Below are 24168 nucleotides of genomic sequence, written 5' to 3'. Positions count from 1 at the left end.
CATCATACATATTCCAGTACTTCTGACCAAATTACTCCACTCCCCCCACAGACGGAACGTGCACTGTTCTGTTGTTCACTGCACAACATGATAGTAATATATGCTGCCTTCCTGTCTCCCCACGCTGAAGCTGCTACCAATCACATGCTTAAACGCTCATTCTCTCACTGTCACCATCTGCGGATTTAAATGTGTAACTGCGTCCATATGAGGAACAGCTCTTGTGCTGCAGAGCCCTTTGTTAAATGATTTTCTTAGCTCTAACTAAAGCCAGAATGCTTTCGCACAAGACTGTATTTGAATCGATGTCATCTTTCCTATTTTGTGTTGTCAGATGTGTGTTTCTTCCACTATTTCTACCTGTGTTAAAGTGAAACTAACAAGCCATCAATGAATTAAGCACTCCTTGGGCCAACGTGACCTGTGGTGTTGTCAGGGAAGATCAAGCATGCAGCCATATTAAGGCAGTTCTGCCTAAGAGCTAGACTGTGATGGATGGGTTGATGAATCAGTTTTTCTCTGTGGTAATATCGCTGCTGCACCTGGTTAGCTATTTGTTCATTGGTCATGAGTAATGCGTAGTGGAGCGGTATTATTCCCTGGCAGTGCGTCATGGTGAGGTAACGACAGAATAAAAAGGCGGGGAAGGTAGTGAGTGGTTGAGTCAGTTCCTTCATCGTGCCCACAACAGGGGGCTAGGAGGGGAAGAGAAGATGATTGGCTGTTAGAGTGCCTCTCAGGCGTCACACGCATTCTTTCTCTAAGCCAGCGTTTATTTTTAGAAGCAGCGCTGGTGTTGCTGCGTGCTGTCTGTGTGTGAGCAGCAGGAACTCCCCCCTCTCTCGCCGCCTCCACACACCCACACTGTGAAGAGGCTGATTTGTATGTGCATACGCGGTCTGTCTGGGACCAGCATATTAACCCGTCACAAAATTGTAGCACAGTAAGCTCATTGGAGCCCTCTAATTTTTACTGCATGTACAGTGCCTTCAAAATATACATACCCCTTGACTGTCTTCACATTTTGTTGTTACAGCCTGAATTCAAAATTGATTTAATAGATTTCTCATCCAGCTTTTATTTAATTTTTTTACTAGCCAAGTCAGTTAAGAAATTTGTATTTACAATGACGGCCTACCCCGGTCAAACCCTCCCCTAACCCGGACGACGATGGGCCAATTGTGTACTGTCCTATGAGACTCTCGATTACTGCCGGAACCCGGGTCTGTAGTGACGCGATGCAGTGCCTTAGACCGCTGCGCCACTCAGGATCCCTACATACAATACCCCATAATGACAGTGAAAACATGTTTCTAGAAATATTGAAATGTGTAAATGAGACTTCTTTAAGTATTCACACCCCTGAGTCAATACTTTTGTAGAAGCACCTTCGGCAATGATTACAGCTGTGAGTTTTTCTGGGTAAATCACTAAGCGCTTTCCACACCTGGATTGTGCAACATTTGCCTTTAAAAAAATGTTTTTATTCTTCATGCTCTGTCAAATTGTTTGTTGATCATTGCTAGACGAACCATTTTCAGGTCTTGCCATAGATTTTGAAGTAGATTTAAGTCAACTGTAACTCAGCCACTGAGGAACATTCACTGTCTTCTTGTTAAACAACTCCTGTGTCGATTTGGTCTTGTGTTTTAGGTTAATTCACCTCCGTGTCTTGTGGAAAGTAGATTTTCCTCTGATTTTGCCTGTGCTTAGCTCAGTTTTTAAATTTTTTATCCTGAAACTTCCTAGTCCTTGCCGATGACATACATGCACGTAACATGATGCCTCCATCTTCATGCTTGAAAATATGAAGTGGCACTCAGTGATTTGTTGTGTTGGATTTCCCCTAAACATTACATTTTCAGGACATGAAGTTAATTTCTTTGCCATATTTGCTGCCGTTTTTAGAATATATGTTTATTCTGTACAGGCTTCTCCATTTTCGCTATGTCAATTTAGATTATTGTGGAGTAACTAAAATGTTGTTCTCAGTTTCTACCACAGCCATTTAACTGTTTTAGTCACTATTCGCCTCATGGTGAAGTCACTAAACGGTTTCCTTCCTCTCAGGCAACTGAGTTAGGAATGAAGCCTGTATCTTCTTAGTGACTGGATGGTGTATCAATACACCCAAAGTGTAATTAATTACTTCACCATTCTGTAAGGAATATTCAATATCTATCTGTATTTTTAGCCATCTACTGATAGGTGGCCTTATTTGCAAGGCATTGGAAAACCTCCCTGGTCTTTGGTTGAATCTTTTTTTTAAATTCACTGCTCGACTGTGGGACCTTTACAGATGTAAGGTATGTGTGAGGTACAGAGGTACAGATGTGTGAGGCACAGAGATGAGGTTGTCATTCAAAAATCATGTTAAACACTATTGTACAAAAGCTGAAGAACATGCGCACATCCAGGTGCTGGAGTTGTAGGCAAACTAATGGAAAACGCTGCTCATTGTCCCAGGTGGTAACATTTCGCCCCTTAGGTCTTCATGGGGCATCTATATCCCAGACGGGTGGAAGGTCCTATACAGTGCCTTAAAGTATTCAGATCCCTTGAATTTTTCCACATTTTGTTATGTTACTGCCTTACTCTAAAATGGATTGAATACATAAAACATCCTCGTCAATCTACACCCAATACCCCAGAATGACACAGCCAAAAAAGGTTTTTAGAAATGTTTGCAAATGTATTTAAAATGAACTGATACCTTATTTACACAAGTATTCAGACCCTTTGAGACTCTAAATTGAGCTCAAGTGGTCATCCTTGATGTTCCTACAACTTGATTTGGAGTCCACCTGTGGTAAATTCAATTGATTGGACATGATTTGGAAAGGCACACCTGCCTATATAATGTCCTATAGCTGAAAATGCATGTCAGTGCAAAAGCCAAGCCATGAGGTTGAAAGAGCTTAGACAGGATTGTGTCGCGGCATTTCTGCAGCATTTGAAGGTCCCCAAGAACACAATGGCCGCCGTCATTCTTAAATGGAAGAAGTTTGGAACCACCAAGACTCTTCCTAGAGCTGGCTGCCCGGCCAAACTGGGCATTTGGGGAAGCTAGAGCCAGACGCTAGAGCCAGACGCTAGAGCCAGACGCTAGAGCCAGACGCTAGAGCCAGACGCTAGAGCCAGACGCTAGCCAGTTTACTGGCTAACGTTAGTATTCAGCTAACCACGGTTTGTGGTCATCAGCTATCCTTAGGCTCAAATATTTCGCCAGTTTTGTACAACGCGACTCAGACCAAAACATACCGGAACTATTTTTCTCTCCATATCCCCGGATTTCAACCGCAAGCTCTGGACATTTACACATGGATCTCGCAGCTAGCTAGCTGCTATCTGTGTGACTATTGGCTTACGTCAATCCCGGAGCAAACATCAATTATTCCGGAGCTAGCCAGCTGAAGCGTTCCATCAGCCTCTCCTGGGCTGCAATCACCTATCCGGACCCGTTTTACTGCCAATGCGGAGCCCCACCGGGCCTTCACAACTGGACAACCGACGTTATCTGCCCGAGGGAGTTATCCAACTGGCCCCTCCGTCACGGCGTGACCTGAACGCCCATCTGCGGCCCGCTAATCGTTAGCGGTCTTATCGGCTGCTTTCTGGAAAAGTCTGTCGGACAATTTTTCTTGGGTCACTATCTATTTTGCCAATTGGATTGATCCCCTCTACCACACGGAACCCCACTAATCTACCAACGGAAACGCATGAGGTGGCTAAAAACAGACCTTCATCCTATGCTAGCTTGCTACCTATGACCCGACTAGCTGTCTGAATCGCCGTGACCCCAACCAACCTCACAACTCACTGGACCCTTTTCATCACTCGACTAAGCATGCCTCTCCTTGTCCATTTGCTGTTCTGGTTAGTGTTTATTGGCTTATTTCACTGTAGAGCCTCTAGCCCTGCTCACTAGACCTTATCCAACCTTTTCAGTTCCACCACCCACACATGTGATGTCATCACCTGGTTTCAATGTTTCTAGAGACTCTCTCTCATCACTCAATACCTAGGTTTACCTCCACTGTATTCACATCCTACCATACCTTTGTCTGTACATTATACCTTGAAGCTATTTTATCGCCCCCAGAAACCTCCTTTTACTCTCTGTTCTAGACGACCAATTCTCATAGCTTTTAGCCGTACCCTTATCCTACTCCTCTGTTCCTCTGGTGATGTAGAGGTGAATCCAGGCCCTGCAGTGCCTAGCTCCACTCCTATTCCCCAGGCGCTCTCTTTTGATGACTTCTGTAACCGTAATAGCCTTGGTTTCATGCATGTTAACATCAGAAGCCTCCTCCCTAACTTTGTTTTATTCAATGCTTTAGCACACTCTGCCAACCCGGATGTTCTAGCCGTGTCTGAATCCTGGCTTAGGAAGACAACCAAAAATTCTGACATTTTCATCCTTAACTACAACATTTTCAGACAAGATAGAACTGCCAAAGGGGGCGGTGTTGCAATCTACTGCAAAGATGGCCTGCAGAGTTCTGTCCTACTATCCAGGTCTGTACCCAAACAATTTGAACTTCTACTTTTAGAAATCCACCTCTCTAAAAACAACTCTCCCACCGTTGCCGCCTGCTATAGACCACCCTCTGCCCCCAGCTGTGCTCTGGACACCATATGTGAACTGATTGCCCCCCATCCATCTTCAAAGCTCGTGCTGCTAGGCGACCTAAACTGGAACATGCTTAACAACCCAGCCATCCTACAATCTAAGATTGATACCCTCAATCTCACACAAATGATCAATGAACCTACCAGGTACCACCCCAAAGCCGCAAACACGGGCACCCTCATAGATATCATCCTAACCAACTTGCCCTCCAAATACCTCTGCTGTTTTCAACCAAGATCTCAGCGATCACTGCCTCATTGCCTGCATCCGTATGGGTCAGCGGTCAAACAACCTCCACTCATCACTGTCAAACGCTCCCTGAAACACTTCAGCGAGCAGGCCTTTTTAATCGACCTGGCCGGGGTATCCTCTAAGGATATTGATCTCATCCCGTCAGAGGATGCCTGGTTATTTAAAAAAAAAAAAATGCCTTCCTCACCATCTTAAATAAGCATGCCCCGTTCAAGAAATGTAGAACCAGGAAAAGATATAGCCCGTGGTTCTCTCCGGACCTGACTGCCCCTAACCAACACACAAACATCCTATGGCATTTTGCATTAGCATCGAACAGCCCCCGTGATATGCAATTTTTCAGGGAAGCTAGAAACCAATATACACTGGCAGTTAGAAAAGCCAAGGCTAGCTTTTTCAAGCAGAAATTTGCTTCCCGCAACACAAACTCAAAAAAGTTCTAGGACACTGTAAAGTTCATGGAGAAAAAGAACACCTCCTCCCAGCTGCCCACTGCACTGAAGATAGGAAACACTGTCACCACCGATAAATCCACTATAATTGAGAATTTCAATAAGCATTTTTCTACGGCTGGCCATGCTTTCCACCTGGCTACCCCGGTCAACAGCATTGCACCCCCCACAGCAACTCGCCCAAGCCTTCCCCATTTCTCCTTCTCCCAAATCCAGTCCACTGATGTTCTGAAAGAGCTGCAAAATCTGGACCCCTACAAATCGGCCGGGCTAGACAATCTGGACCCTTTCAAAAAATGATCTACCGAAATTACCACCCCAATTACTAGCCTGTTCAACCTCTTTTTCGTGTCGTCTGAGATTCCCAAAGATTGGAATGCAGCTGCGGTCATCCCCCTCTTCAAAGGGGAGGACACACTTGACCCAAACTGCTACAGACCTAAATCTATCCTACCCTACCTTTTCTAAGGTCTTTGAAAGCCAAGTCATCAAACAGATTACTGACCATTTCGAATCCCACCATACCTTCTCCGCTATGTAATCTGGTTTCAGAGCTGGTCATGGGTGCACCTCAGCCACGCTCAAGGTCCTAAACGATATCTTAACCGCCATCGATAAGAAACAATACTGTGCAGCCATATTCATTGACCTGGCCAAGGCTTCCGACTCTCAATCACCACATCCTCATCAGCAGGTTCGACAGCCTTGGTTTCTCAAATGATTGCCTCGCCTGGTTCACCAACTACTTCACTGACTAAAGAGCTATTGTGTTGAAACACTGTGCGATGTTTAACAGTGAGAATTTCAGAATGGTGAACTTACTAAATGACAGTTTAACTGTTTGATATTAGATTGCATCTTGTGTAAATATTTTCTGTCTGGATTTTAATGATTTGTATGTCAAATCGGAGGTTCTGTTGTCCGGGCCTCTGACAGGGTTCAATTCTTGGACCGGCTCTTCTCTGTATACGTCAATGATGTCGTTCTTGCTGCTGGTGAGTCTCTAATCCACCTCTACGCAGATGATACCATTCTGTATTCTTCTGGCCCTTCTTTGGACACTGTGTTAAAACCTCTTGGAACTACCCATCCCGGTTCCGGGAGAATTGTCATCAACTACACTAATTAGCATTGAGCAACGGTCAAAAAATATTACTAGAAAATATTCATGAAATCACAAGTGAAATATAGTGAAACACAGCCTTTTGTTAATCACCCTGTCATCTCAGATTTTGAAATTATGCTTTTACAGCCAAAGCAAGACAAGCGTTTGTAAGTTTATTGATTAGCCTAGCATAGCATTATGTCCAGCTAGCAGCAGGAAGCTTGGTCACAAATCAGAAAAGCAATCAAATTAACTGTTTACCTTTGATGTTCGGATGTTTTCACTGACGAGACTCCGTTAGACAGCAAATGTTCCTTTTGTTCCATAAAGATTATTTTTATACCCAAAAATCCTCTGTTTGCTTGTCACGTTATGTACAGAAATCTACCGGAAATAGCGGCCACGACAACGCCGGGGGGAAAAAAATCCAAATTATGTGAATAATATCGACAAACATAGCAAATTTTTTTTATGGTCAATCCTCAAGGTGTTTTTCAAATATCTATTCGATAATATATCAACCGGGACAATTGGCTTTTCAGTAGGAGCGAGAGGAAAAATGACTACCTCTGTCTTTTACGCAAGAATCACTCTGAGATCCCTCAGCTGGCCACTTACGCAATGTAGTCGTTTACACTCATTCTTCAACAGAAAGGCGTGAAACTACGTCACAATGCTGTAGACACCTTAGGAAATACGTAGAAAAGGGAATCTGGTTGATATCCCTTTCAGTGACCAATAGGGGTGCATAGGAACACAACGGTTTCAAAACATGAGTCACTTCCTGATTGGATTTTTCTTAGGCTTTCGCCATCCTACCGATCCTCGACTTCGGCGATGTCATTTACAAAATTGCCTCCAATACCCTACTCAATAAACTGGATGCAGTCTATCACAGTGCCGTCCGTTTTGTCACCAAATCCCAATATACTACCCACCACTAGGATCTGTACGCTTTCGTTGGCTGGCCCTCGCTTCGCGCTCGTCGCCAAACTCACTGGCTCCAGGCCATCTACAAGACCCTGCTAGGTAAAGTCCCCCCTTATCTCAGCTCGCTGGTCACCATAGCAGCACCCACCTGTAGCATGCGCTCCAGCAAGTATATATCTCTGGTCACTCCCAAAACCAATTCTTCCTTTGGCCTCCTCTCCTTCCTGTTCTCTGCTGCCAATGACTGGAACGAACTACAAAAATCTCTGAAACTGGAAACACTTTTCTCCCTCACTAGCTTTAAGCACCAGCTGTCAGAGCAGCTCACAGATTACTGCACCTGTACATAGCCCATCTATAATTTAGCCCAAACAACTACCGCTTTCCCTACTGTATTTATTTATTTTGCTCCTTTGCACCCCATTATTTCTCTCTACTTTGCACATTCTTCCACTGCAAATCAACTATTCCAGTGTTTTACTTGCTATATTGTATTTACTTTGCCATCATGACCTTTTTTTGCCTTTACCTCCCTTATCTCACCTCATTTGCTCACATTGTGTATATAGACTTATTTTTCTACTGTGTTATTGACTGTGTGTTTTACTCCATGTGTAACTCTGTTGTATGTGTCGAACTGCTTTGCTTTATCTTGACCAGGTCACAATTGTAAATGAGAACTTGTTCTCAACTTGCTTACCTGGTTAAATAAAGGTGAAATAAATAAAAAGTGCCTTGGTCAGGGAGGTGACCAAGAACCTGATGGTCACTCTGACAGAACTACAGAGTTTCTCTGTAGAGATGGGAGAACCTTCCAGAAGGACAACCATCTCTGCAGCACTCCACCAAATCAGGCCTTTATGGTAGACTATCCAGATGGAAACCGCTCCTCAGTAAAAGGCACACGACAGCCCTCTTGAAGTTTGACAAAAGCCACCTAAAGACTCCAAACCATGAGAAACAAGCTTCTCTGGTCTAATGAAACCAAGATTGAACTTTTTATCCTGATTGCCAAGCGTCATGTCTGGAGGAAACCTGGCACCATCTCTACAGTGTAGCGTGGTGGCAGCATCATGCTGTGGGGATGTTTTTCAGCAACTGGGAGACGAGTCCAGATCGAGAGAAAGCTGAACGGAGCAAAGTGTATAGCCAGCCTTGATGAAAACCTGCTCCAGAGCGCCCAGGATCTCCGACTGGGGGAGACGGTTCCCCCTTCCAACAGGACAATGACCCTAAGCACACAGCCAAGACAAAGCAGGAGTGGCTTCGGGGCAAGTCTCTGAATGTTATTGAGTGGCCCAGCTAGAGCCTCAACTTGAACCTGTTCTAACGTCTCTGGACAGACCTGAAAACAGCTGTGCATCAACATTCCCCATCCCACCTGACATGGCTTGAGAGGATCTGCAGACAAGAATGTGAGAAACTCCCCAAGAATAATCTATGCTGTACCCAGTGACCTCACTTCCTGAAATGGGTGGTAAATGCAACATGGGTTCACAATCTTTACATTCAATGTATCAAAATATATTATCATAAACCCTTGACTTTTTCCACGTTTTGTTACGTTACAGCCTTTTTCAAAAAATGTTTTCATTTGTATTTATTTCCCTCCAATCTACAGACAATCACCCATAACGATAATGCAAAAACAGGTTTTTAGATAAGTTTTTTGCAAATGTATAAATTAAACTACCTTATTTATGTTACTATGCTATGAGACTTGAAATTGAGCTCTGGTGCATTGTGGTGGCCTTGTGGTTAGTGTTGGGCCAGTAGACAAAAGGTTGCTTCCTCGAATCCCCAAGCTGACAGGGTAAATATCTGTCATTCTGTCCCTGAACAAGTCAGACTGCCTTGTTCCTAGGCCGTCATTGTAAGTAAGAATTTGTTCTTAACTGACTTGCCTTGTTAAATAAATAAAAAAATCCTTCCCTTCTTCCTTCCCGCCGAGGCTCTCCCAGGAGGTCCCGCGTTGGAGCAAAAAGTAGGTCACTGGGTCATCTTAGGTTGCTGGCAACCAGTCTGACTGGAATCATGCAGTTCCTCCCATGCTGCAATGGCAGTAGGTACAGCAGTGGCCTGACAACCCATCTAATTAAGTTACTGAGCTGTAAATGCACTCATTCTCCCAGACCACAGCCATTTTAGAGAATGTCAGCTTGATAAGTGATACACTCGGTGGTCTCTTGAATTGTTATGCTGGCAGTCGTAGTGAATGAGTCACACTAACTACTGTGGTTTGCACTGTGTGGATTATTAAGTCATTGAGTGCTGCTGGCCTTATATGAGCCAGTTGGCTGAACTCGTGTTGGTAGCTGTTAGCATATCTGTGTACATTCTTTGTCTCCTCTATTTGGATTCTGACTGACTAGGGCTGTTATGGTGACTGTATTACCCCCACCCCGGCGGTCACAGGTCATGAAGGCAGTCAACAAATATGATCTTAGCAACCATTCAAGCAAGAATCATATAATTGTTAAGCATATGAGAACCAAAAACATTTAAATCTAGGCTATGTTGAATGGCAGCAGTAAGAAAGCCACCTGCAGCCAAGAGTCATGTGTCATGTACTGGAAAAGGGTCTATTCAAACCCACTATCTTTTCTCCCCTTTTGTTTACTTTATCTCCAGGATAAACACCATGATGCTGCTCATGAAATCATTGAGACCATTCGGTAAGTAACTACCACCTTTCTATCTCAAAAGCATGGTGCAGTGAGTGACTGTACTTCTTGACTGAGTTAGCCTAGGTCTTTGTAAACTAACCCCTGTATTGAACATTGTTCTCAGTTGGGTGTGTGAGGAGATCCCAGACCTCAAGCTGGCTATGGAGAACTATGTCCTCATCGACTATGACACGAAGAGGTGAGCTGAGCATCAGACTATGAAGAACAAGGACTGTGGTGCTGATCTTCAGCACAGTCTACCAGCGCACCTGTAGTCACAGTCTAATACCATAGAACATCCAGAGTATGAGTAGAATGGACTAGCACTTTTTTTACATTTAAATGTTCTTCCCAGGGGGGGGGGGTGCAGATGCTAATGACAGGGATGCTCATTTAGGAATATTTTGGTTTGGTGTGGTAGCAGCCCAAGAGATGAGTCTCGTAGAGTGGAGGCAAACTGATATGCAATTAGCATTCTTGTATCCACGGTCCTGGCCAAACTAACATCAGCACAAAAATACAAGTTATGGGCTGCTAGCTTCCTTGTCCATGTCTTGTCATAAGATGTTGATAGACGTTATTTATTTTTCTGTGTGTTACAGCTTCGAGAGTATGCAAAGACTTTGTGACAAATACAACAGAGCCATCGACAGCATCCACCAGCTGGTGAGTTGGAATGTCTCTACAGTTTAGTCCAAAGTTTATTTCTGAACACGTTATGTTAATTAAAATTGAACATTTCAGCGTTTTATCTTTCTTGTCGCCGTTTGTCACCGTAGGGAAAACCTAGCTCACTTGTGCACAGCGACATGTTTATAACCTAGCTATGTAATATAGTCATACTGAACTCCCTGTCCTGTGTGTCAGTGGAAAGGCACCACCCCACCCCTTAAGCTGAACAAGCGGCCGTCCAACGGGCTCCTCAGGCATATCCTGCAGCAGGTGTACAACCACTCGGTCACGGACCCAGAGAAGCTGAACAACTATGAGCCATTCTCCCCAGAGGTGTACGGTGAGACATCCTTTGACCTGGTGGCCCAGATCATCAACGAGATGGAAATGATGGAGGACGACACCTTTGTAGACCTCGGCAGCGGTCAGTGTTTACCTCAATGTTTAGTCCTAATGAGATAATCAGTCTCAATGTGACTCGCAGCCCGGTGTATTATTTGCCATATTAATCATCTGTAATTGCAGGAGTGGGACAAGTGGTGCTGCAGGTCGCTGCAGCAACAAACTGTAAACACTACTTTGGTGTGGAGAAGGCAGACATTCCAGCCACTTATGCAGAGGTAAGTTCCTAACATCCCACACTGAGCTTGATGTTTTTTGTCATCTATTCCAGATGGTTGTCATAAAAGTAAGTTGTGTGCTTTTTCTTTCAGTCCATGGACAAAGAATTTAAGAGGTGGATGAAGTGGTATGGGAAGAAACACGGGGACTACTCGGTAAGATTGAGTTGATCTGACAGAAGTGTCATTCAGAAATACACAAATGGTTCCGGATTGCAGACATGCAACTTATTTTCCTGTTTATTTTCAAGCTGGAGAGGGGTGATTTCCTGTCAGAAGTGTGGAAGGAGAGGATAGCCAACACAAGGTACAGTAATCTGGAGGCTTCCACTCCCACTGAGATGTCACTGTGTATTTACACACGTTTGAACCCAAGGGAAACGTCTCCACAGCTTCAACTCTAAATCGTTTTCTCCTCTTCTCCCTTCTCTCCTCTTCCCCGTTTGTCTAGTAGTGTAATTTTTGTGAACAACTTTGCTTTTGGTCCAGAGGTTGATCACCAGCTGAAGGAGCGCTTTGCTAACATGAAGGAAGGTATGTAGTAAATGGCCCTTTTGTTACCCTGTGTCAAGCCCGCCCTGACATTTTGGTACAGCGAATTAAGAACCTTGGATAATTTCAATAGGTTATTGATTCAGCTGCTTTCATTAGAGATAACAAGAGAGAGGGTAACATGCAGGTAGCTAATGTCAGCTGTGTCAATACCACACACTTGACCTCTGAACCCTCAGTCATTTGACCTCTCCTCCACATGACCCTTGTGTTTTAAAAGCTAGACATGAAAGCATGATCTATGCTGCCATTGATTATTTATTGCAGCCACATACACAGATCAATCTGGGACTCATTATAGATCTGTGTTTGTATTGTTTAGTTTTAAGCTGTCATTCTCAAATAGCCTTTTGTGAAGTGCCTTCATGGGAAGATCATGTTTTTTCTCTTTTAGGTGGGAAAATTGTATCCTCAAAACCTTTTGCACCTCTAAATTTTAGAATCAACAGTCGAAACTTGAGTGGTAGGTTTTCATCATGTTCATATCATTCTTATGGATCTCAAAGATTCTAGTGTGTTTTCATGAACTAAATGGATTGCCTTTCTGCTCTTTGTTTCTCCTTTTCAGACATTGGCACAATAATGAGAGTCGTGGAGTTGTCTCCGTTGAGGGGTTCAGTGTCCTGGACTGGAAAACCAGTTTCCTACTACCTTCATACCATAGACCGCACCATAGTGAGTCAAGCTTTCCCCTCTTGTACTCTCATCCCCTCCGTCCCAATACACTCACAATGTTGCAATGGCAGTTGCTCTACAGTGCCACCATTTTACTCATATGCGCCTAAATATTTTGCTGTATGACCTAGAATGTTTATTTGGGAGCACCCGTGCGCGCCTAGCAAAAGAAATAAGGATTCTAGCTTTATTACCTCCAATATTTTTTTCATTGTGCTCCTACATTTCTATGTGCGCCTACATGTTCCAACTTAGGTGCACATGTGCTCCTTGTAAAAAATAAAAAAAAATAATTAAAAAAACAGGGGGAAAAAAAGTCTGTTTATAGTAGGGCAACTTTGAATTGAATGAGAGCTCAATCAGTTCATTTGTATATAAAATACCAATGCGTACGGTAAGCAGTACTCAGAACATGTTTAGTCGGCCATATCCCTGCAGGAAACAACTGCATCTGCTGGTATAGCCCTGCAGTGGACAGAGGAGAGGTGATACTGAGACAGGTGATGGCGCAACCAACATTACTACTAGCCTACATGTTGTACCATGAGTGTTTTCAACTTGTTTAGAAACATTAAAAACAGGACTTGCTTGCTTACTTTTGCACTCAGTTAGCCTGACTGCAAGCAGGAAATCTTCACTTTTCTGCCTGTTGGTCGTGGTGGCATATTGTGCCAATAGAACCTAGAACAGGACGCTGCAAGCCTGTTCCAGGAGAGCTATCGTCCTGGAGAGTTTCTTGCCAATCCTAATGTAGCGCACCTGATTCTAATAATTATACTGAACAAAAATATAAACACAACAAAAATATAAACACAACATGTAAAGTGTTGGTTTTATGAGCTGAGATAAAATGTCAAAATTTTTCCATATGCACAAAAAGCTTAATTATAAAATTGTCCATGAATTTGTTTACATCCCTGTGAACATTTCACCTTTGCCAAGATAATCCATCCACCTGACAGGTGTGGCATATCAAATAGCTGACACAGGTGTAGCTTGTGCTGGGGGACAATAAAAGGCCACTCAAAACTGTGCAGTTGTCACAACACAATGCCACAGATGTCTCAAGTTTTGAGAGAGCGTGCAATTGACATGCTGACTGCAGGAATGTCCACCAAAGTCTCTGCCATAAGCCGCTTCCAATGTCGTTTTAGAGAATTTGGCACTAGGTCCAACTGGCCTCACAAGCACAGACCACGTTTAACCACGCCAGCCCAGGACCTCCACATCCGGCTTCTTCACCTGCAGGATCGTCTTACATGCTGACTAGAACGGGGCGTGCGAATGTTGATTTCTGTCCATCCAGACCATACGCGATCAGGACACGCAGGTTGAAATATCAAAATGAACTCTGAGACAACTAATTTTGGGACAGATTGAAACGCATCAAACATTCATTATAATTTGTCCTGAGATATAAACATTGGGTTATTTGACCTGAAATGCACAAGATCCTCTACTCCGACAATTCATCCACAGATAAAAGGGTAAACCTAGTTATTTTCTAGTAATCTTTCCAGTCTTATGTGGACTTTATACGGCAGTCTTCAACCAACTTTAAGGTGCATTACCACCACCAACTGGGCTGGAGTGTGGACCTCACTTCATCTTTCAATCATCCACGTGGGTATATGTTCCTAAAATCCAATGAGGAGATGGGAGAGGTGTGACTTGCAAGCACATCAATCTTAAAACATATATCAAGTTCAGTGAGCAGTTCAGATTAAATGATTGAATAACGTGTAAATTTTAATTTGCAATTTGCACGTAACGAGCGGTGTGGTCTGCATGTTAGACCAGCCACATGGACAGCTGATGAAACATAGTGTTTTTGTCTGTAATAAAGCCCTTTTTGTGGGGAAAACTTCTGGTTGACTGGGCCTATGGCTGTCCAGTGGCTGTGCCCCTGCCCGCCTGTGGCTGCGCCCCTGCCCGCCTGTGGCTGCGCCCCTGCCCGCCTGTGGCTGCGCCCCTACCCATTCATGTGAAATCCATAAATTAGAGCTTAATGAATTTATTTAAATTGACTGATTTGCTTTATATGAACTGTAACTCAGTAAAATGTTACGTTTTTATTTTTGTTCAGTTTATTGCTGGTTGATAAGATGAATCAGGTTAGTAAGACAACCTACAGGATGGTAAGCTCTCCAGGAACAGGGTTGGAGAATCCTGACCTAGAAATGTGTCCTTCTGTTTAGTTATGTTTCGCCTTGATACTGGTCTATACTGGTTTGTACCATCTCAGTGCAAGTGAAATAACTGGCTAAGTCTTTAATCTTTAAATCGATTGACGCATCCGTCAGTTTTAAGATGGAGATATCTGTTTTTTTGCATGGGCTGCGTCTCAATCCACCATCTGCCTATGTCGGCCTTCCGCATCTGTGGTGGAAGGTGGCTGAGCTACAGCGGTGTTTGTCAGACCATGAGACATCCTGAAAATCGGTCTTCTCACAAACGTCTCTAGCGTCCGAACGGTTTGGCCTACAAACTAATATGACCACTCTATGGAAAGATGACTCTTTTGCTCTACAACCCCCACAAGTGTCACGGGACTCGTCTGAAGGTAACCCATACAAACAAATAGAAGTATGGAGGTAGTTTTGTGAACAAAAATAAGGGGTTTAATGTGTCCAGAAAACAAATATTTCCTGAGCTTTCTTATGTCCTAGAAATAGGACAGACAATTCAAAAACGTATTACTTATGATTTATTTTGACGGTTCTTTTTGACATTTATGAAGGAGTTATTCATTGCATTTCTGTGGGCTGTAGTAGTAGCCAATTTATTTTTAATATTTAATTAAATTGGAATCGTTAACGAAATTATAACTAGGGTCCCTAAAATTCTAAATCAAATAGCTAAATGATCCAACGGCTTAGCCTTCTAGGTTAATGTATCCATTCACTGGAGGCAGTGGAAACGGTGAGGTCATCGCTGCATTGTTTCTGTAGCTCCTCACTAACTCTTGCACGTGTTGGATGGCTTATGGACAGTGTCAAACAAGGGCACTGCGCTTAGATAGCAGAGGTCACTCTCCCCTATGTCCTTGTGCAATACTTGATACCTTCTTTTTCCTTTTCAGCTTGAAAACTATTTTCATAGTCTCAAAAATCCTAAACTCAGGGTAAGCTAAACATTTTTTGTTCCTTTTGCACTATTTTATATTGTCATTACTTTGTGGGCAATCTTGGTCACCTCCAGGTTTACTGTTGCTCCTAGTTCGTGCCCTGCTGAACGATTCACATGGTAAACAACAGATGTTCCTATGTGTTTTTAGGAGGAGCAAGAAGCAGCTAGGCGTCGTCAAGAAAAGAATAGTAAAAGCAACAGCACCACACCAACCAAGGCAAAGGAGCACAAGGCAAGTGACTTAGCTGACTTTATAGTCTTTTCACGTCTCTATGCTAAGTTCTTGCGCTTTACCCTATGATATGAGATCACTTCTAGCAGCTCTAGGTCAGAATTTTCTCTCTCATGCTGGTCCCTTCCCTGTATATGTCTCAGGATTCCTGTGAGGAGGTTGAGCGACCAGGCCTATTGGCAGTCGTGAAGGCGCCACCCAAACCGCGGCGCGCCAAACTCCTCAAGGGCCGCAAGCTGAGTGCTCGGAAGCGCGGGCGTCCCAAGAAGGCTGCTGTGGCCGCAGCTGAGCGAAAGAGCAAGAGCAGCCAGAGTGCCCTGGATCTGCTGCATGCCAAGACCCTCTCAGCAGCACCCCCTCAGGGTGAGCCACCTGGTGACAGTTTTACTCAGGGCTGTGTCCATATACCCTTGTGCATTTGTGTTATTCAGCCCTTTACTCATTGTGGTCCATGTCTGTTTAGCTGACTTTCTGTGTTTCTACAGATGCATACAGGTCACCTCAAAGTCCCTTCTACCAGCTACCTCCCAAAGTTCAGCACTATGCGTCTGGCCAACTTCTGCTGGGCCCCAGTCCTCCTGGCCTACAACAGCTTCTTGGTGAGCACCGCTACCCTGACCCCACCCTTAGTTATCACATCCATCAGTCAGTCAGCAGTCCTGATAAGCCATTGCTCTCTCCTCACACAGACAACATTAAAGTCCAGTACCTCCAGTTCATGGCCTACATGAAGACACCTCAGTACCGCAACAACCTGCAGCAAGTCCTGGAGCAGGAGAAGGTAAATGGAATGTCCAAATCACTCACTCCATCTTGTGAACTCTGACAATCACTCTAATGGTATTGCCACCTTTTTAAAAAGTAATAATTATTCACTCCCTCAGACTCACACCGCAACTCTCACCCCTCCCTTTATCAGTCATGTTGGATGAAACTATCCTTCTGATTTAGCCTCGACCTGTAAAGCTTCCTCGCTTGTGTTCCTCCTTCCGTCTCCCTCTCTCCTCCAGCTCAAGCACAGAGGGCTTTCTGGGCAGGCGGAGCATCTGCAGACTGCGTGTCAGACTCACAAAGAGAAAATCAAAGGGCTCTTCCACCACAAACTGGATGAGGTAGGCAGACAGTGGTGACTGTCTAATAAAACGAGCTGATATTGAGACTCAAATAGTGGTTGAGTACTCGATCCCTGAAAGTCGTACCCTGTCTGTTCCACTCAGCTGGGAGTGAAGGCCCTCACCATGGAGGACCTATTGGAGGCCCAGAAGGAGATCTCGGCCCACAACCGTCAACTGAAGGAGCAGACCAAGCAGCTGGAGAGAGACATGGCCGAGCTGAGGGATCACAGCCTGCTCCTGGTGAGACCTCTACCTTTTTGTCATTTAGCAGACGCTCTTATCCAGAGCGACTTATACTGTATTCCTGGCTGGCTTCTCTCTGGCCGCTTTCACATTGGATTTCATCTGCATGCTTGACACTGTTGGACCAGAGGCATGTAACTAACTGGAGGTGTCTGTTTGTCGCAGTTGAAGTCTCGATGTGAGGAGCTGAAGCTGGATTGGAGCTCTCTGTGTCTTGAGAGCCTGCTGAAGGAGAAGCAGGCCCTGCGTAGACAGATCTCAGAGAAACAGCGCCACTGCCTCGAGCTGCAGGTACACCTCTCACCTGTACCCAGGGCTCTAAAGTGCAGGCATTTTGGTCGCTTATGCTCCTTAAAATTGGATTGTGCGTCCTTGAATTTTTTTATTTGTGAGCACGAGTGCGTCTAGGAAAAAAAATCTCCCAGATAATTGTGGTGATTAGGCTTTTCTGTACTGTTGCGAAGTGTTTTAAAGAAGAAGAAAAAAAACAGCACAGATTCGTTAGTGTTGTGACTGCACCATTACTAGTCTTCATAGAAAACAGATTGTTGCTAGCCCGTTCAAAAGATTAATTTGCTTAAGTGTATCATAAGACATGAACAGAATGCATCAGTGATTGGTAACTTTCTGAAGAGGCAACGCACAGGAATACCCGTCTGTGTGCGGTTTGAGTATTTCTACCACTGTGTTGCGACGTTAATGGTAGATTTAAAGGCTTTCTTGTCTGTGTTTCTCAAAAACCTCAATTAAAAGTTAAGTACAATGTAGCTTATGCCTACCCTGCAGCAAGACATGATTATTTGCATCCATTTGTTTTGCAAACCCTACAGATGTGAGCTACAAACACTACTAACCAAACAATAGTCTGTTGCTATAGAGAGGCATGGTGCACACTTAAATTAAAGGTTAACAACACTCAACAACAAGTGGTCTACTGATGTGGTTTAAGCATTGTTGTGGACATGGAACTTCCTATTTAGTTTATATTAGTTTTTTTTTTTTTTTTTTGAGATCACAACCTGACAACTTACATAACCGAATATTCAACAAATTACTTGGTAATTTCAATGAGTTATTTGTATCGACATTTTTGCTTTTTATAATAAGCAGATGTATTTCCAGGGTTACCTTTTAGTTTGTAGGGCACAACATGTGCTTCAGAAGTAGCTTACAGGCCAGCTATAGGCTATATCTCAATCTATTTAAAGAATTGTATTTTCTGGTGCTCTAACCTTTCATTTATAGCCCTGCCTGAATCCCCTCTTTCCTCCTCTGCCTGTTTCTACTGACATACTCAGAAATAATTGAAAGAATCCGTCTACTGTTATTGTGAAGCAGTGGCATGTTCTCATAAAGCTTTGTTCCTCTTCTTACCTTATGCAATGGCTCCCCCTGTTGGTTCTCAGATCAGCATTGTGGAACTGGAGAAGAGTCAGAGGCAACAGGAGCTGCTCCAGCTCAAGTCCTACAGTCCCTGTGAGGGCTCCCTCTACCACAAGGGCCTCCCCGGCCTGGAGGCCCTCCCCCGTCCTCCCCTGGACCACCACACTCCCAAACTCAGCCTGGCTGCGGCCGGCCTCAACAGTCTCAGCCCCGTGCTGTCCATCAACAGCATCACCTCACCCTGCTTCCACAGGGGTGGTGTAGGGACCAAGGGAGCGCTGCTCTCCCGCTACCTGCCTATCTCGCCCGACCACGAGATTGTACCCCCCACCCCGGATGCCCGACACAGGCAGCTGGGTCACCCCCTCCCCGACTACACCCGCTACTCCCCAGCTAAGATCGCCCTGCGCAGACACCTGAACCAGGACTCTAGTATGGCACACTTCAGAGGCCTGGGCTTCACTGGTCTCAGGTTAGTCAGGTTTAATATCTACAACCACTGTAGGGATTCTGCTAATAGGTTTGTTACATGTTTGTAGAGTACTGTATTTCTGACACTTCTGCTCCTGCAGGGATATGGTTGCTGTCACCTCTCCATTAGGAGCTAAACTGAGCTGCCTCTCTCCCAACTCATCAGACAGTCCGCAGAACAACACACCCAGGAGTGCTGAGAGGGTAACTCTGTCCACTCTGTTCCCACACTGACTGACTGTCCTGACACACAGCCTACCATGCTGACTCAAACACTATTTACTCTCCCTGTATGTTCCTTCCTAAGTTGTCCTCTGTCTGTGTGTGATATCCAGGGTGGCCAGGGTGACACCATCACCAGCCTGCCCATCAGTATCCCCCTCAGCACGGTGCACCCCAGCAAGCTCCCTGTTAGCATCCCCCTGGCCAGTGTGGTGCTGCCCAGCCGAGCGGAGAGACTGGTGGGTACATGTAGAGCTAGGGTTTGATTTTGGACTGGGTAATAAAGGTCATGTGTGCTGTAATAAAACACGGTTGACTCAAACGTTTGTTTTTGTAGAGGAGCACACCGAGTCCTGTGTCCCAGACAGGCCAGACCAACGGTAAGCAGCCCCAAATACACTAGTACCTTAACCACATCCATTGAAACCTGCATGTGTTGACAGACATCTCCTGAAGGGCCAGCGTCTAACGCTCTCTGTTCTTCCTCAGGGTACTCCTCTAGCTCAGGGCTGATGAACGGAGGCTCTCACTCTGAGGACCAGGACAGTGCGGCCCCCTCACCCCCCCCTCACGGTGCCCCTCTAACGGGACCAACACAAGGCCACAGCCCCCCTCTCAGCACCGGGGGGGTCCTCCACTACGCTGACGGCCCCCCCAGAATCCTCCCTGAGGACTGGGCCGAGCGGCACGGTGAGTCTGACTCTGAGCCCCAGGACAGTGAGTCCAGACGCCGCATGTTCTTCTCTTCCTCCTCCTCTTCCTCATCTTCATCCTCTTCAGGGGGCGCAGTGACTCGCCTACACCTCAGCTCGGGCAGGCAGGGCAAACATCACCACGGCAACCACAACACCAATCACCACCACCACTCACCAGGCTCCCAGCACACACACACCCACGGCCATGGATCACAAGAGGGACGCAAGCGTGGGAGGAGAAAGCGCAGCTCCACGGGGGCTCAACCTGCCAGCGGCTCCCCAAAGAGGAGGTCCTTTCCTGGGCTCAGCTCCACCAGCCAACCCTCAGGATCCCCACTCAACATCAACTCCATGGTGAGTCAAGCCACATTCAAGTTGCTTCCCCGTCTTTCAGTATGTGGTCCATGGCTAAGTTGATTGCAGCGTGGTACTTGCTACAGGAGTTGTTTGATTCCCAAATATCTACTTTATACATATTTTAACAAGAGTTGTATGTTTGATTCCCTAATGTTTTCTGTGTTTGTCGTGTCAGGTGAATAACATTAACCAGCCTCTGGAGATTGCTGCCATCTCTTCCCCGGAGCAGTCTGGTTGTAGCCCCTGTGGGCCAGACATGGACCAGCCTCCCGTACTGAAGAGAGAACGACCTCTGGAGATCAACGGCTCAGGACACTACTCCTCTGCACCCAGCTCTGACGATGACTCTGGCTACCCTGCTGACAGCTCCAGCTCAAGGTATAGTAAATTGTGAAGCAGAAAAGCCATCCTGGCTGCTTCTCTACACAAGAGTACATTGGAAGTTTTATATTTTCTTTAATTTGTCTTTTTTTTTTTAGAATTGAAAGGAAGATTGCCACTATTTCCTTGGAGAGCAGAGATGGAGCAGGCAGACCAGGGAACAGTGAGCGGGGTAAGGAACATCCAAATGTGACCGCTGAAGCCTGCATAATAAACATGATATTATAGAGCTGACCGATATGGACAGAGTCATATGATAAATGTTACTATTTTGCTCGATAACAATAAATTCAATGATAATGTTTACTTTACAGGGCTCTTTTTCAGTCCCAATTAAGACAACTGAGATCGTAGCCTATGGTTTAAAAGTAAGCTATTTCATCTCACATATCCAGGGAATGCATGATTAAATAGGGTCCAAAATTATCTGCATTATAATTTTGGGGTGCTTTTCAAAGAATCTGCTGACATCTTTGTGCATATTGGCCTTTAGGCTTTATTATTCACCACCTGAGGAAGTGGGAACTCAAAAGGTTTGACTCAAAATACAAGCTAGATTGCTAACTCTAAATATTATATTGTTGCTATATAGCCATGTAGGCTAATAGATTTAATCTATCAGTAAATGTATGCTGTTTCATTAGCTGAAATAAAATATCCCAGAAATGTTCTATACACACAAAGCTTATTTCTCAACTTTTGTGCACAAATTTGTTTATATCCCGGTTAGTGAGCATTTCTCCTTTGCCAAGATAATCCATCCACTTGACAGGTGGCATATCATTACAAATCAAATCAAATTTTATTTGTCACATACACATGGTTAGCAGATGTTAATGCGAGTGTAGCGAAATGCTTGTGCTTCTAGTTCCGACAATGCAGTAATAATCAACAAGTAATCTAGCTAACAATTCCAAAGCTACTACCTTATAGACAAGTGTAAGGGGATAAAGAATATGTACATAAAGATATATGAATGAGTGATGGTACAGAGCGGCATAGGCAAGATACAGTAGATGGTATTGAGTGCAGTATATACATATGAGATGAGTATGTAAACAAAGTGGCATAGTTTAAAGTGGCTAGTGATACATGTATTACATAAAGATGCAGTAGATGATATAGAGTACAGCATATACATATGAGATGAATAATGTAGGGTATGTAAACATTATATTAGGTAGCATTGTTTAAAGTGGCTAGTGATATATTTTACAGAATTTCCCATCAATTCCCATTATTAAAGTGGCTGGAGTTGAGTCAGTGTGTTGGCAGCAGCCACTCAATGTTAGTGGTGGCTGATTAACAGTGATGGCCTTGAGATAGAAGCTGTTTTTCAGTCTCTCGGTCCCAGCTTTGATGCACCTGTACTGACCTCGCCTTCTGGACTTACACATGTGCACCTTGTGCTGGGCACAATAAAAGGCCACTAAAATGGGCAGTTTTGGCACAACACAATGGCACAGATGTCTCAAGATGTGAGGGAGAGTGCAATTGGCATGCTGACTGCTGGAATGTCCACGAGCTGTTGCCAGAGAATTCAAATATTCATTATCTACCATAAACAGCCTCCAATGTAATTTTATAGAATTTGGCAGTAAGTCCAACCAGCCTCATAGCCCACGTGTAACCACACCAGCCCAGGACTTCCACATCCGCTTTCTTCACCTGTAGGATAGTCTGAGACCAGCCACCCGGACAGCTGATAAACCTGGGTTTGCGCAACCAAGAATTTTTGCACAAACTGTCAGAAACCGTCTCTGGGAAGCTCATCCGCGTGCTCGTCGTCCTCACCGGGGTCTTGACCTGACTGCGTTGTAACTGACTTCAGTGGGCAAATGCTCACCTTCGATGGTCACTGGCACGCTGAAGAAATATTTGGATTTTGAAAATATTTTTTTTAACCTTTTATTTAACTAGGCACGTCAGTTAAGAACAAATTCTTATTTTCAATGACGGCCTAGGAACAGTGGGTTTAACTGCCTGTTCAGGGGCAGAACAACAGATTTGTACCTTGTCAGCTTGGGGATTTGAACTTGCTACCTTCCGGTTACTAGTCCAACGATCTAACTACTAGGCTACCCTGGCGCCCCAGCCTAGCTACCCTGGTTCTCTTAGCTGCTGCCAAGGTAGCAGCTACTCTTCCTGGGGTCTGGCAAAATTAATGTAGTTATACCATTTTTAAAACATTACAATACATTCATAACGGATTCCACAACACACTTAGTGATTCCCGATTTCAACTGTACCGGGCAGATGACAGCAGTGTGTATGTGGGTGAGCAGTTTGTGGATGTCAACATTGTGAACAGTGCCCTGTGGTGGTGGTGTTGAGGTATGGGCAGGCATAAACTACGGACAACGAACACACTTGCATTTTGCCGATAACAATTTGAAATGCATAGAGATACGGTGACGAGATCCTGAGGCCCATTGTTGTGCCATTCATCCGCCGCCATCACCTCATGATCCAGCATGGGACTGAAAATGTCCCAGTTCTTCCATGGCCTGCATACTCACCAGACATGTAACCCATTGAGCATGTTGGAGATGCTCTGGATTGATGTGTACGACAGCATGTTCCAGTTCCCGCCAATAACCAGCAACCTCCCACAGCCATTGAAGAGGAGTGGGACAACATTCCACAGGCCACAATCAACAGCCTGATCAGCTCTATACGAAGATGTGTCCAGCTGCATCATGCAAATGGTGATCACACCAGATACTGACTGGTTTTCTGATCCACACCTCATGTATGTATGTATGTATGTATGTATGTATGTATGTGTGTGTGTGTGTGTGTGTGTGTGTGTATATACACGTACACTGCTCAAAAAAATAAAGTAAACACTTAAACAACACAATGTAACTCCAAGTCAATCACACTTCTGTGAAATCAAACTGTCCACTTAGGAAGCAACACTGATTGACAATACATTTCACATGCTGTTGTGCAAATGAAACAGACAACAGGTGGAAATTATAGGCAATTAGCAAGACACCCCCAATAAAGGAGTGGTTCTGCAGGTGGTGACCACAGACCACTTCTCAGTTCCTATGCTTCCTGGCTGATGTTTTGGTCACTTTTGAATGCTGGCGGTGCTTTCACTCTAGTGGTAGCATGAGACGGAGTCTACAACCCACACAAGTGGCTCAGGTAGTGCAGCTCATCCAGGATGGCACATCAATGTGAGCTGTGGCAAGAAGGTTTGCTGTGTCTGTAAGCGTAGTGTCCAGAGCATGGAGGCGCTACCAGGAGACAGGCCAGTACCTCAGGAGACGTGGAGGAGGCCGTAGGAGGGCAACAACCCAGCAGCAGGACCGCTACCTCCACCTTTGCGCAAGGAGGAGCAGTAGGAGCACTGCCAGAGCCCTGCAAAATGA

General features: G+C 44.7%; 1 protein-coding gene across 4 annotated transcripts in view; it reads left to right on the top strand.

Annotated features, from left to right (window-relative positions):
• The window catches only part of LOC110521445 (histone-lysine N-methyltransferase, H3 lysine-79 specific), a 35668-nt gene that overhangs the window by 5768 nt on the left and 5732 nt on the right, over window positions 1-24168 (top strand). For 2 of the 4 annotated variants that reach the window (XM_036968928.1, XM_021598989.2), the window contains exons 2-26: window positions 10004-10047; window positions 10163-10237; window positions 10641-10704; window positions 10906-11134; window positions 11236-11330; window positions 11424-11486; window positions 11582-11637; window positions 11782-11864; window positions 12277-12345; window positions 12451-12557; window positions 15640-15681; window positions 15835-15918; window positions 16062-16281; window positions 16404-16517; window positions 16608-16699; window positions 16929-17030; window positions 17136-17273; window positions 17442-17567; window positions 18683-19131; window positions 19232-19334; window positions 19466-19591; window positions 19690-19732; window positions 19842-20401; window positions 20580-20782; window positions 20884-20957. In XM_036968928.1, coding sequence (XP_036824823.1) covers window positions 10004-10047; window positions 10163-10237; window positions 10641-10704; window positions 10906-11134; window positions 11236-11330; window positions 11424-11486; window positions 11582-11637; window positions 11782-11864; window positions 12277-12345; window positions 12451-12557; window positions 15640-15681; window positions 15835-15918; window positions 16062-16281; window positions 16404-16517; window positions 16608-16699; window positions 16929-17030; window positions 17136-17273; window positions 17442-17567; window positions 18683-19131; window positions 19232-19334; window positions 19466-19591; window positions 19690-19732; window positions 19842-20401; window positions 20580-20782; window positions 20884-20957 — 3361 coding nt within the window. The remainder of the gene's footprint in view (window positions 1-10003; window positions 10048-10162; window positions 10238-10640; window positions 10705-10905; window positions 11135-11235; window positions 11331-11423; window positions 11487-11581; window positions 11638-11781; window positions 11865-12276; window positions 12346-12450; window positions 12558-15639; window positions 15682-15834; window positions 15919-16061; window positions 16282-16403; window positions 16518-16607; window positions 16700-16928; window positions 17031-17135; window positions 17274-17441; window positions 17568-18682; window positions 19132-19231; window positions 19335-19465; window positions 19592-19689; window positions 19733-19841; window positions 20402-20579; window positions 20783-20883; window positions 20958-24168) is intronic. The other 2 variants (XM_036968930.1, XM_036968929.1) reach the window with 2 other exon arrangements.

Source organism: Oncorhynchus mykiss, chromosome 30 (genome assembly GCF_013265735.2).
Source record: "Oncorhynchus mykiss isolate Arlee chromosome 30, USDA_OmykA_1.1, whole genome shotgun sequence".
NCBI lineage: Eukaryota > Metazoa > Chordata > Actinopteri > Salmoniformes > Salmonidae > Oncorhynchus > Oncorhynchus mykiss.
Note: the sequence above shows the minus strand (reverse complement) of the source record. Positions and strands in the feature narration are given on the sequence as shown.